Raw genomic sequence first — 13867 nt, forward strand, 5'->3', positions numbered from 1 at the left:
TCGTTCCTCATATAGAAACCTGTGGGGGTTCATATTCTCAATTATCTTGGATATAGAAGCGGGTTTATTAAAAACGTTGTCATTTCTAACCCTCCAAATACCCAACACGTAGTCAAGAAAAACCTATACCTATGCATTTGGTTTGAGATTTGTAGAATGTGCATGAACATTTTTAACGGTGTTTGATCATAAATTTTAAAAAACAAGTAGCCATGATGAAGTTCATGTGAAGTGACCATGGTTTTGTTGGGGCTTGGGGGACAAAGGTGGCATATTAATGTCTTTCACACATCTCATTCTCTCTTAAAGATATGATAGAAACCATAGATTTTTTTATTTTTTATTTTTGAAAAAAATACAAAATATTAATGTCTTCGGTACAGCTATTCATAAGAGATTAAGGTATGATAGAGCCTATATACATAAAAACATACTCAAAATCTGCTTGCAAAGAACTCAAAACAAGCTTGGGTTAAACACTTAAACGAGTACCCGAGCCTAATTTAAAGCCTATTTAGTAAAGAGCTTGGGCCCAAGATTCACATATCAAGCTTAACTAGACGCGTGAGGGTTGAGAGTTGAGACTACACAAGCGTCAAGCATATAAGTTATATATTAATATAATATAAATCTATGACACAATATGTCAATATACTATTATATAAAACCTTATAATGAAAATAACTAAATAATATATTATGTATTAAAAAATTTATATATATACAAACAATCCCAACCCGAACAAACTTGAACTAGCTCAACTAAGTCAAGCTTAAGATGTAAGCTCGAAACAAGGAGATATAGTACACTAAACGCGCTGAATTTGACAACACCCGTTAGCAGAACTATCTCATCATTGTCAAATTTCACTTTTTTACCAAAAATATTGTGTATATGATTTTTAAGTTTGAACGGGTTGACTTTGAAAAGTTTGGTCGAATGAGTTCACATATATACGAAGGGCATTATGATCAAATTTAGTGTATGCTTTTTATTTACTTTATGCTAGCATAAGGCGTAAATTATAAGTTGGTTTTACAAAATTTTATCGCTTCATAATGATATATATACATAAAATTAGAAGACAAAAACCTGGATATGTGCAGTTGTCAGTTGTGCACACGCCTCATCATTTGGATGATCTTTTCCAAGCCTTCAAGTCTACTGATCAAAGGCCCGCAACGTTTGATGCTTGATAAAGAAAACACTTCTAAATTGATCAATGTTTGAATATTTCTGAAAGCCGATCTTCGGGAGATAACCCTAGAGAAGAAGATAATAAAAAGATTACAGATTTTGAACTTTGGAAGAATGAATAAAAAATATCACAAGGAAGTAAAAATTCAATAGCTTACTTGCGAAAGGCGAAAAACACAAGAACCGGTAAGTAAAGAGCCAAACAATTTGGAGACCAAAATTCCAAAGAAACCTGAGCCCGTTTTGACCTATATGCGCTTCATTATGATCTTCTCCACTGAGCACATGTGCTCGTACGTACATAGTGGCCCATCTGCCATGTGGCTGAACCTGAGTAGACTTTCAGTTTGGTGATGTGGCACGCCATGTCATCATCTATTGCCAGGTCATCTGCACAACATACATAAAGCTTCTATCTAGGTCCATTCACTTCTTTTGCCTTACAAGCAATTTAATGGCACATAGTGTAGAACAAACGACACCTTAAATAACAATATGGTAAAATGAATTTATTACCCTAAAAAATGGGAACTGTACAATTCCATATTTGACAACAGCTTTTAACGATTATTGGATTCTATACTTTATATCACAATATACATAGAAACAACAATTGAGTTGAAACTCAAGATTTTGAGATGCACTAACTACCACTAGATCGAAGTCAACACCGAAACTCGAAAGAAGAAAAAAAAAAGTCAAAACCTTTGTTAGACCATCTGCAACAGTTTTAGACATCCAGTAGAATTAGCTGCAACCACCATCTCTGATTTTTGTCTCCAACAGACACTTGAAACAAAATGATTGCTTTCGTTTTCAGTCTCTTTACCCGAAACGGGATCAATAGTTCCAAACTTGTGGGAAGTTATAGGCATAGGCAATGATCTATAATAAGCAAACACCTGAAGACAAACATTGTTAATCAGAAATTAACTTGTTTTAACGGGAAGAAAGTAAATCAAGTTCTTGCTAGAAAGTTTGGATTTCAACCCGTGGTTTGAGCATTTTTATGTTAGTTTTAAAAAATATAACCAAAATACCCCTGTTTATTAAACTCTTTTGGACTGAACTAGTTAAAATGGCTTAACCACAAGGATCGTGGTTAGGTTATTTTAAGTTTTAACTAGTTCAGTCCAATATAAATTTAATACATACGGGTTTTTTTGGCCATTTCATGAAAACTAACAGAAAATATCTAACATAGTATTAAGGAAAAAAAAAAAAGTTTTAACTAGTTCAGTCCCAAAAATTTTATGAAACCATAATGACTCAAAGGGTTGAAGGTCTCAATTTTGGACTGGGCTAGTAAAAATGGTCAAACCACAGAGACGAGAACAGAACTTAATCTTGAAATTAAATAGGGCATACCTCATTAGTTTCTGAACCACATGCAATGTACCCATCAGCAACAGATAATCCAACGAAGTTCTGAAAGACACAAAATTAATAAAGAATGTAGTAAACGTAATAACAGTTAAGATGCAAAATTAAAATTGAGTAGCATACCTTCTCATTAATATGGCCTTTAAGGGTTAAGATACAACTGTTGGTTGATAAGCGACCAAAATCGGCTTTATTAAGGTCCCATAGTTTTAGCGAGTTGTCAGTTGATGCAGAAACGAGGGTCCCACAATCCAAGAATTTGACATAACTAACCGCTCTGTCATGGCCAGATAGTATACACAAGGGTGTGGACACATTTCTAAGATCATAGCAGTAAGTTCTATAATCAGCTGACCCAAAAGACAATAAATGAGTTGAGTATGGAGAAAACTGAACACAACAGACATTTGCAACGGTTTTGATGGTCGATAAGCTCTTTTTCTGCATATAAAAAAGACAACCTTAATTAATTAACTTATCTGGAAGCTTCTTGATGTTAATGAAGAAAAAGCTCACCTCATTAATGCTCCATAATTTCACAGAACAATCATCACTTCCACTGGCTATCTTTATCGGATCAACCTTAGAAAAGTCAACAGACCATGCCCTTCTTTCATGCTCAATATGATGAGAAACTGCTTCACCAGTTCCTGCATCCCATATCTGGACCATCCAAGAACGCATATAAAAATTAATATAAAACAATTGGTTAAAAGAACACGAGAGCTATATTTATAAGTCAGGCTAGTCGAGCGTTCATATTTATGCATGAGATTATTAAAGGGACTAACCTTGACCACACCATCATAGTCTGCTGACGCCAAATAATTCCTGATATAGCTATTCCAACAAATGGAACTAAGCCTTGATTTGTTTGACATCTCAACAGCTGGATAATGAATGTCAACAGAAGCATTCAATAGAGCATGAAAATCATATACTTTAATCTTTTTCGACACTCCGGCAGTTGCAAAATAATCCTCGTCTCGGTCAAAACCAAGTGAACATATAACATCTCCCATATTACTAAAATCACCATTCCTTAAAACGGCCCGTACTTCAAACTTACTATAACGAGCATATTTGCACAAACCATTAAAAAAGACCCCCAGGCGGTCTACTGGCTTTTTATCTGCTTCTGTGTTTCTTGTCACAGTATTATTTTCCCGACTTCTTAAAGCTTCACTATCTCCAGAGTCCATGTCATTTTCAGGATTCCCTATGGTAGATCTCACCGAGAAGTAAGCATGTTCAAGATTATTTATATTGTTTATTAACCGCGATCCACCTGGGCTAGGACATGAAGGAGGTTTTAGTTTATTCCCCAAAGTTTTATGTGGTTGTCTTGACTCAACCTCTAGAATGTCGGATTCTAAGCTTTTAATATCTTCAATTAGTTTTGTGGCATGTGTCTGCTTTTGTTCTTTTAAAGACGCAAGAAAATGCAACATCAAATCTGATTCAGCATCTTCTTGATCAATGGATGTTGACATCTGTTTCATCGATGTTGACATCTGTTTCATGGATGATGTTTGTATTTCATTTATAAGATCGGACTGTAGGATGGCCCTGTTAATAAAATAGTTCACGCATGTTAGGTTAAAAGTAGAACAAGGTTTTCACATCATAAAGAGAAGGTGCACTCAACACCAAATATAGTATACAAAAACTATTTCGGTAGCCTTTGATAATGCACTTAATTAGTACCAACATCATAAAAATTTTAGCATATGAGGAAGATTTCACAACAAACATAATTCAAACAATACCTGGCTGTTGGGCGTGCTGACGGCTCAGGATGAAGCAGCCAAAGACAGAATCCAGCTTCCCTGGGATTCTCCGACAGGTAACTAGGAGGAAGGATCCTCTGGCACAGATCCGTCATAGCAATAGCATGGGCACTAGCCGATTCAAATGACCCAAGTAGCTGAAAACAAAGAATTACCATATAAGTTGCAAGCAAGCATCTTTCTGTATAAGCACTATTACGGTATTACCAGAACCCAGGACGCATAATGTGTTTACATTAATAATAAAAAAGCTACAATGAAACATAGTGTGCACCTCAAATAGAAGAACGCCTAGAGAGTACACATTTGAAGCCAGTGTAGGGCACCTCCCTCCAGGATCCTCTGGGCTGGCGTACCACTGTTCTTCCAACGGGTCACCATCAACATTAGACAACATTTGTGATGTAGCAACTAACTGCTGACTATTGGACATGTTTTGGATTGAGTACGCGTTATCTCTTGTAGGGATATTTTGTTCATTAAATCCATAACCAGAATCTCTGAAACTGGAATGTACTGCAAACTGAGGCCACCTACGGAACGAGTTCGCTTGTTTTCTTCTTTTTGAGCTTTGGTTCGCACCAAAAAGATGATCATGTTCCCCTTCTCTCTTCTTATCTCCATTGTTACCCAAACTCAAGAATTCTTTGCTCTCAGTAACAGGTGAACCTGTGTACAAAACTTGGTTTTGTGGCATCAACTTGAAGCATGATGGGCGTAAGGCTTGCAAAGGTTCTCCACGGGAATGAGATGAATCCACCAGATTCAAAATCTGCTTGAATATATACATGCTTTTTGATTTATCTACCTTGTTCTGACCAGCTTTAAGCCATGCTCTCAGACTCAAACCTTCAGAAACTGCACATTCATTACTTGGATTGCTTGCTGAGCTGATATTAACCAAAGCAGCCTTTGGATGATTCTGATCACGAACTGGGCCTGGGTTTGGGCTTGGGCTCGGTCCCGGGTTATTGCATATGACACCTTTACCCTTCAATGTATTTTTCACAAAATACTGAGAAAACCCTGATTGAGAAAGAATCTTCGTTCGAATCACGTTATGAGATAAAAGTGTGTTGGATGAAGCAGGTTGCATGTCTTCACGCCGTGAATGATCCACAATATCATTTTGACTTTCAAATTGTTGTTTATCTGTATTATGCGTTTCGTCTGGGAAGAAAGCGTGCCAAAATTCATGTGGTTTATGCTTTTTCTCTTTTGTGCTCGAAGCCCCTGTATCCAAGTTCCCTCGGTCAAAATTTCTTACAGTTAACTCTTCAATCATTGTCCCCGCTTCATCCACGCCACGAGGGCTGGTGCATGCATGCTCTGATGAGTCAACCCTAGCAATATTCTTTCCCTTGAAATCATCACCAGGTATACGCATTTCCGGCATATTTGAGCTTTCATGCTCAATTAAGAACCCACTCTCTTTGGCATGAAATCTATTGTTGTCGATAACATTAACTGAAGCCGCTTCACCGTCCACTAACTCATCCATCCCCTCAAAAAGAAACCGCATTCAATAATGATGAGCTCGATATCACGAAATCTAGGTTTCAGATAAGGTAGATCTGATTCTGAAATACATGGAAAACAATGCATAAGAAATCCAAAATTCCAAATGCTTTTAATTGACTATGCTTCAATAGCTTAAACATGAATTAAGAGTTCTAACAACAATACTTCTCATATCTAGGGGTGCAAACGAGCTGAGTCACTCACTAGCTACTCATATCGGATCGATAAAAAGAGCGAAACGAGCTGAGCTTTTTCTAGCTCAAGCTAAGCTGAGCCCGAGCCTCAAACAAAGCATGTTTAGCACCTTGGCTATCGAGCCTGAGCCTCAAACAAAGCTCATTTAACTATTGAGCCCAAGCTCGAGCCATGTATAAAAAAGCTCTTCCAGACTCGTCGAACCTTAACGAACCTTGTGTATTTTTTACTTTTACCTCTTTTGGATTTCTATGTATTAATTTCACACTGCACAGCCGAGTTCGAGCCAGGCTTAAACTTGCTTAAGTTACTACACGAGCTCCAGCCAAGCTTCAGCTCAATTAAGGTTTTTTTCTCAAAACATATATAAAATGATTAAAACAATACAAAAATTAATTAATAATCAACTAGCCGAGCCCGAGTTTGATAAACAACTCACAGGCCAAGCTCGAGCTTTAGTATAAGAGCTAGAAACAAGCCGAGCTCGGGCTCGGTTACACCCCTAGGCCCTAGTCACATCATAGACTTAAAGTTTTACCTCTTTTCGACTTCCATGTATTAAATTCACACTACATAGCTGAGCTCGAGCCAAGCTTTGACTCATTTAAAGTACTACACAAGCTCCATTCGAGCTTTGGCACGTTTAAGTTTTTTCTAAAAATATATAAAATGAATTAAAACGTATAAAAATTGATTAGTTAATAATAATTGTGCCGAGCACGAGTTTGAAAAAACGAATCACAAGCCGAGCTCGAGCTTTATAGTCATGCTTGGGCTCGGTTACACCCCTAGTCACATACATAGACTTAAGATGTATCACAATTCACAATCAAATCTCAACACATCAAACCTAAAACACAATCAGCAAACAAATATAACTCAAATCTAATTAGAAGAACCAGATTCAACTTTAAACTGACCTAAAATTTAGGGCACATAATAATCAAATCCAATTCCTTACGCACACACTTGAACCGCATAAACCCTAGCTCAATTCAACACCAAATTAGCCTAAATTTGTCATCCAACAAGCAATCATAAACCCTAGCTTATATTACTGCACGAGCTCCAGCCGAGCTTAGGCTCATTTAAAGTTTTTTTACTCAAAATATAAATAAATAAATAATCAACGAGCCGAGCTCGAGCTTCAGTAAAAGAGCTTGAACCAAGCCGAGCTCGAGCTCGTGCTCGGGCTCAGTTACGCGCCTATTCACATCATAGATTTAACATGCAGCACAATTCACAATCAAATCTCAACACATCAAACCATAATTACTATCAGCAAACAAATATAACTCAATCTAATTACAAACAATCAGATTCAGCTTTAAACTGACCTAAAATTTAGGGCAAACAATAATCAAATCCAATTCCATATACACACACTCGAATCACATAAACCCTAGCTCAATTCAACATCAGATTAAGCTGAATTTGTCATCTAACAAGCAATCATAAACCGTATGAACACCAAATGTCTGTACGAATCACATAATAATAATAATAATAATAATAATAATAATAATGAAATAAATAAACGAAATTATAATACCTTCGTAAGTACAAATCGAAGAAGAAACCGTTGATTTAAAGGATATAATATTATAATTATAATTATAATATATTAATATTTATCAAAATGAGCTTTTGTGTTTACAGTATTCCTTCAAATGAGAATTTGTATGAAGAGAGAGAGATCTTTCTGTGGGAGGTTTTTATTATTAGTTGTTTATTTTATTGTTTTATTATTATTATTATTATTATTATTAATGTTGTCTTCTTTAGTATAATAATAATAATAATTGTACTTTCAATTATTTAATTTGTAAATATTATTGTATAGTATTTTATAATTTTATAATTGTAAATATGAACGCACAGATCGTGATATTACAAGTCTACGTAGTGGATAGAATACAGTAATTCTTACGTATCTTAACGTACAAAAATACTTATATTCATGAAATTAATATATGAAGTCACATCCCAACATCTCGAAATCATCAATACATACCCAATTAATTATCGATACACAAAAAAAAACATATTTGGATCGTTAATCGATATGTTTTTTACTTTTCTTCACAAAACCCCATTTTGAGCGTATTATGATTTTCTTTAACGTTTTTGTATTTCGACTTTGAGCGTTTTGTTTTTGCCTTTAGCGTGATTCGCGTACGTTAAGGTACGTTAAGGATTATTGTACGTTAACTTGACTTTATAAGTCTATTTATTTTAGTGGGCCGTTCCGAAAGCCATACGGTCTCCGATCCGTCTGGACCACATTCTTGACGGAGCGTTTAAAATTTTGAATTTTTTGATATCTTTAATACGATTATCTTTGATTTTTAAGATAAAGTTGAATATGAGGGCTTAGTTTTTATACTTGTATGAGACATTGAAATCTCGGAGACGGTATTGTTATTTTGTTAGATAAATCAAAGGGATGACGATATCGGTAAACCTCAATCATACATGAAATGGAAGTTTAAGTCAAGTCTTATCACAATAAAGATGTCACCGACACTTGTCTAAGTAGTGTGGGACGCATAAGAAACGAATTTTAAAAAGTATGAAAAATTTTGATGTTTTCATGGTTGACTATAATGCTGTAACACACAAATCCAAAGTTCTATCAAACAGGGTCGGCCAATACAAGAGGTAAGATGGGCGATCGCTCATGACCCACTGAGACATGAAGGGGTCAGAGACTCAAAAATATAAAATTTCTTTTATTACGGTATTTTATATATGTAATCTTTTGAAACAGATCATCTAATTGTATTTTAAAGTTAAAACCCAATATATTTTTAAACCCTTTAACTTATTTTCTGTAGTTTAGGCCTACAATAAAAAAAACTCAATTCTCATTTAGCATGATTAAATCCAATAATGTGTTTAACTTTTTTTAAAGACATTGGTTTTTATTCGTTCGAGGCTTCAAGTCCCAGAATTTTTTGATACTCAGACACATTCCTGATACAGTTTGAAAAGATTTAGAAAATGTAATCCATTTATTTTAATGGTTGTATAATCTAGCTACTAATTTGTTGGTCGTTCTAACAAAAATTAAAAAAAATTCTAGCTATTAGTTTATAAATAAATATACAAAAATATTATTATACTTTAATCATACAAAAAGAAAAGTATATTATATTATATTTACAATTCCGTTGGTTGTGATGTGACCAAAGATTTTATGTGGTCACTTAGCCACACACGTAGCCATAATCACTATTTAAAAACAGTACACAACACCAGGCTGGGTCTACCCTGCATCCACTTGACTGGCTGCACCCAATGATAGATCACAAACCACCCAAAAAGGGAACAAACTAAATACACCAACTTGATCTATCTATTCATTTCTATAATTAGTCATATTATTTTAAAAGTAATTTTACCATAAATTGTCACACTGTTGTAAGATCTATACATTAAAACTTTAGTTTACATGATTTGCAAGGGTACTAGGGGCGTAACCCGTGAAAACCGAGCATACCGATACCTAATTATTCATCTTCGGTTTAAGAAAGAGCCGAATGTATTAGGGGCGGAACCCGTGAAAATCGATAATCCATCTTCCTTCATTCCCTCACATACTCAATAATTAACCGATTAAGCTTTATGAAACCAGATTGCTTAATCGATATGACTCGCCTATTTCACAAGGTCACTTTTGGTGATGAAACTAGAAACCCGATGGAAACTCAAAGGATGCCCCTAATAAACGAACATATTTTTACAATATGTACAAAATGTTATCACTTTAAAAGAAATTGAATGCCGTGTATCTATGTGTGTTTCTTATATACTCATTAAAATGTTTGTTACATTTATTCGAAAGTAAATCTTGCAAAACAATTTTGAGAAAACTTTTTTTCTTTTTTATTTTGGACGTAAATGTTTATATGATTTTTATGTAATTATCATATGTGTAAATTTATTGTTTGTGATCTCGTGATAAGGGTTTTGCAAGGAGGAAAAAAAATATGAAAATAGAGCTCGGGTGAATAAGATATTGATACTCAAAGAAGACAGTATACTTGATAAACTTTCTAAATGTATTTTATGATTTTTATCCCAACACATACGCATATGGCATTCAAACTGGTTCATGTCACTACTCAGTGATATGTGGACAAGATTTCACGTCTAAATTATCGAACGTGTGTAGCCAAGTTTTGCTCAGGAAGGCTATACATAGTTACATATCGCTCGTGTTACACTGAATTATGTTAAAATAATCAATTAAATGTATACATATATGCAAATATGCAATTGCATATCGTGATTTTGTATTCGACAATATAACTACTATTACTACAAATGTTTTTCAGACATTTTATTGTACTAAATTTTTTAGTTCAACTATATGTTGTATTATTGTTTACGATGTTATCCTACCAATTACACACATCATAAAAAACAATGTTGGTCTAAAACATTGTCAAAATTCTATTGTATTTGTTTCGGGGCTTTGGGCCTTGTTTTTAGTTTTAATCCAAATTTAGTGTCCGGCCCAAACAATTAGAATGGGCCATCTTGATTCATATCTTACTAAGTAGACGTGCACAAATCGGGTACACTTGAAAAACCCGAATCGGTTTGGAACCGGTTTTTTTCTCACCGAGTAGGAAATGGCACCGGTTCCAGTCAGGAACCGGTTCGGTTCCCGACCCGAACTGATGCCCCGAAATGCCAACTTTTAGGAACCGGGTAGGGTAGGAACCGGGACCGGTTATTACGTAAAAACCGGTTCCACCGGTTTTTTTTTTAATTTCAAATACTATAGCCGTTACAAACCGGTTCCAACGGCTATATAGCCGTTTTTGACCGTTGGAACCGGTTTTTTTTTACTAAAAATAGGTTATTTACCTTTCTATAAATAGCAAGGTATGGTGTGTACTTGTTAAACCACTTCTAAAACTATAAAAACACACTTCAAAACACAATTAAGCTTAAACCGATAACAAATGCCAACTAACGACGACATTGTTATGGTGATCGAAACAACACGATGCCCCGATGTTTGGGTTCATTACGATTTGTGTCTCATGATCGACTCACAAGAGATGGCTCGTTGCAAATATTGCTCGAAGTTTCTTAAAGCAAGGTCCAACTCGACATTACGAAAACATACGAATAAGTATTGTCGAAAGAAAAGAAGTTTGGATGCTAAAAAAGCGGAAGTGGGAGAGTCGTCCAGCTCTACAACCCAAGCATCTACCGCCGGTGACAACGCTTAATCGTTGTAGAACGCCGGATTAAAACGACAGACTTTTTTTTAGTTTAAGTTGTTATGTTTAGTATCGTTTATGTTTTAATAATGTTTGTAGTAGTTATTGTTTGAATAAATAAAATGTTCGTCGTTATTAGAAAAGTAACAAAAAAATTAATCATGACTAACAAAAGTAGTTATTATTAAACAAATCATAACTAAATATTAGTTGAACTTGTTACAAATAATTTTACTAAAACAAATACCAAACACAAATTACTACTCTTCTTCGTCTTCACCCTCGTCTTCATTCTCGTCTTCACCCTCGTCTTCGTTATCGGAAGAAAGGTCGTCCTCCGCCTCCTCATCATGAATAGGACGTTCTATTGGTATTTCGTCTTCAAAGTTCGCCTTGTGTTGTACCCGATCTACCGCATCCAAATGGTCCTTTAGGCAAATGCAAACCTCTAAAGACTCGGGAGTTAATTTTGTTCTTCGCATTGATAATACTCTCCCACTAAGAGAAAAAACCGATTCGGAAGCAACCGTTGAGGCTTGTACGGCAAGCAAATCACGAGCCATGGCGGATAGAATAGGAAATTCGTTTTGTTTTCCTTTCCACCAAGCCAACAAATCAATATTGCGAACATCGTCGACCGCTGGACCCTCAACATAGTTTGCTCCACTATATCGACCAAGTTCGCTAGTTGGTGTGTTTCCTCTTTGCCTCTTAGATGCCGATTCACGAATCTCATTCATCAATTTTATAAGTAGGTCCTTGCTCGGCCTACTAGTCGTTGTTTTTTTTAATAAAAGACGATCTCGTGCTTGGACCATATAGTTGAAAATAATGGTCATAAAGGTCTTGAAGGTTTTTGTTAAACTTTTCACACGCTTCCGTCGACAACTTCGGGTCGATCTCGTGCATACCCATGTTGTCGAATATTTCTTCGATCGTTCTCTCAACCCCATTAACATTCCAATATGGGTTTAAAGCGGCGGCACAAGTGAAGACCGGCGGTATGTTTTCAAAATATTTTAAGAACTTTTCCTTCATACCCCCAACAATATTCTTGAATAGTGTGTTCTTCTCCTCAACTCTTTAAAAGTACAAGACATGTAGTATAATTCTTGCAAAACCCAACAACTAGTAGGGTAATAGACTCCCGATAACTTTGTTGTTGAGTTTTTGAACACGTCAAGATACCCCAACAAATAACCGACATTGACCCAAACACTTTCTGGAAGCATATTCGGCCTCTCGTACGTCAACAAAATTGTTATGAAAACTTTGTAGAGTTTGCCGTTGGGCGAAAGCACACTTGAGCATATGACAAGTTGAGTTCCAACGGGTTGGAACATCCCAATTCGACCCCAAATATTTTCTTTCAACCGACTTGCAATAATTCTTATATTCAAGATGTCTTCTTTTACCACTTTTGAAGACATCTTGTAACATAAGTCTAAAAAATTTTAAATCGTCACAAATGTTTTCATTTTCGAGACCTTTTTGAACAACCAAGTTGATGATATGTGCAACACATCGAACATGAAAAAAACCCCGAAACAAGGTGGTGAATATTTAATGATAAATTTTTCGGCCGCCTTAGTATTGTTTGATGCGTTGTCAAACGAAATCGAAAATATCTTATTTCTCAAATTGCAAGTCGCTATAACTTCATCAAGCAAGTCAAACAATTTTTCGGCAGTATGTGGGTACGGGAAGTTTTCAAAAGCTATTGGTCGTTTCATCAATTGCCATGTCACTGGATCAACCCAATGAGCGGTGACACATATGTATGATTCGGGCAACCCGTGTGGTGCCGACCAAACATCGGTAGTTAAACTAACCATCGCTAGTAAAGAATGAAAAAACTCGATTAACTCTTTTTTAGCACACTCCCACAACTTGATACAATGACGTCTTAAGGTAGTACGACTTACATGTGTGTATCGCGGTTGTTGAGTTTCTCGAATCAACGACGTCAAATCCGGGTCATCAAAGTGGTTAAACGGCAAACCTCGTTAAATAACGAACTTTGCCATTCTATCTTGAACATGAGTCGTGTTGTAACGAAATAGCGTACCATCTTTACCCAAGTCAACTTGATCGGTCGCGCCAATCCCTTTCAAGGCCGGGCAATATGAATTCTAGATGTGCTTTCTCAAAGTCGAGTTGGAATCGTGTTTTAATTGTTTTCCACATAGTTTGCAACGAGCCTTTTGATCACCTTCGGCATTGACAACCAAATCCCAATTCTTCCATACGTCTTGGTTTCGGGTATGGGTGACGACCGCAAGAACACATTTGGGTCCTCCATAGCACGAACGGGTTCAATAAAAACATTCTTCTTAGCCTTCTTGTTAGTTTTTTTGATGGGTGCCATAATAATATTTAGTTGGATGGTCGGGTTTGCTAAAGGAGAAGTTTTTTTGTTTGTTTTTGAGTTTGGTGGTGAAACAAGTAATGGAAAACAACTTATATATAGGTTTTGGGCTACAAGAACCGGTTCCAACGGCTATATTACCGTTGGAACCGGTTACAACGGTTCTTTTGTTT

The 13867-nt window shown here is 35.8% G+C and overlaps 1 protein-coding gene across 1 annotated transcript; it reads right to left on the reverse strand.

Annotated features, from left to right (window-relative positions):
* Nucleotides 1-1343: 1343 nt before the first annotated feature.
* LOC143548736 (protein SPA1-RELATED 2-like) lies at nt 1344-6005 on the reverse strand. The gene is made up of 7 exons (XM_077039828.1): nt 4645-6005; nt 4350-4507; nt 3372-4149; nt 3097-3243; nt 2704-3021; nt 2566-2625; nt 1344-2099 (listed from the first exon to the last, which is right to left on the reverse strand). The coding sequence occupies exons 1-7, from the start codon at nt 5890-5892 to the stop codon at nt 1908-1910; spliced, it is 2901 nt and encodes a 966-aa protein (XP_076895943.1). The 5' UTR covers nt 5893-6005; the 3' UTR covers nt 1344-1907.
* Nucleotides 6006-13867: the final 7862 nt, after the last annotated feature.

The sequence above is a fragment of the Bidens hawaiensis genome, unplaced genomic scaffold, assembly GCF_021521415.1.
Source record: "Bidens hawaiensis isolate Kalapana, Puna unplaced genomic scaffold, B.hawaiensis_p1.1 tig00015244_1, whole genome shotgun sequence".
Classification (NCBI taxonomy): Eukaryota; Viridiplantae; Streptophyta; class Magnoliopsida; order Asterales; family Asteraceae; genus Bidens; species Bidens hawaiensis.

Coding starts and splice junctions, on each gene's coding strand:
- LOC143548736 (XM_077039828.1), bottom strand. CDS start 5,892: ATGCGGTTTCTTTTTGAGGGGATGGATGAGTTAGTGGACGGTGAAGCG. Junction 4,150..4,349: donor TCAGCACGCCCAACAGCCAG/GTATTGTTTGAA, acceptor TTTTATTAACAG/GGCCATCCTACAGTCCGATC. Junction 2,100..2,565: donor GTGGTTCAGAAACTAATGAG/GTATGCCCTATT, acceptor GTTTGTCTTCAG/GTGTTTGCTTATTATAGATC.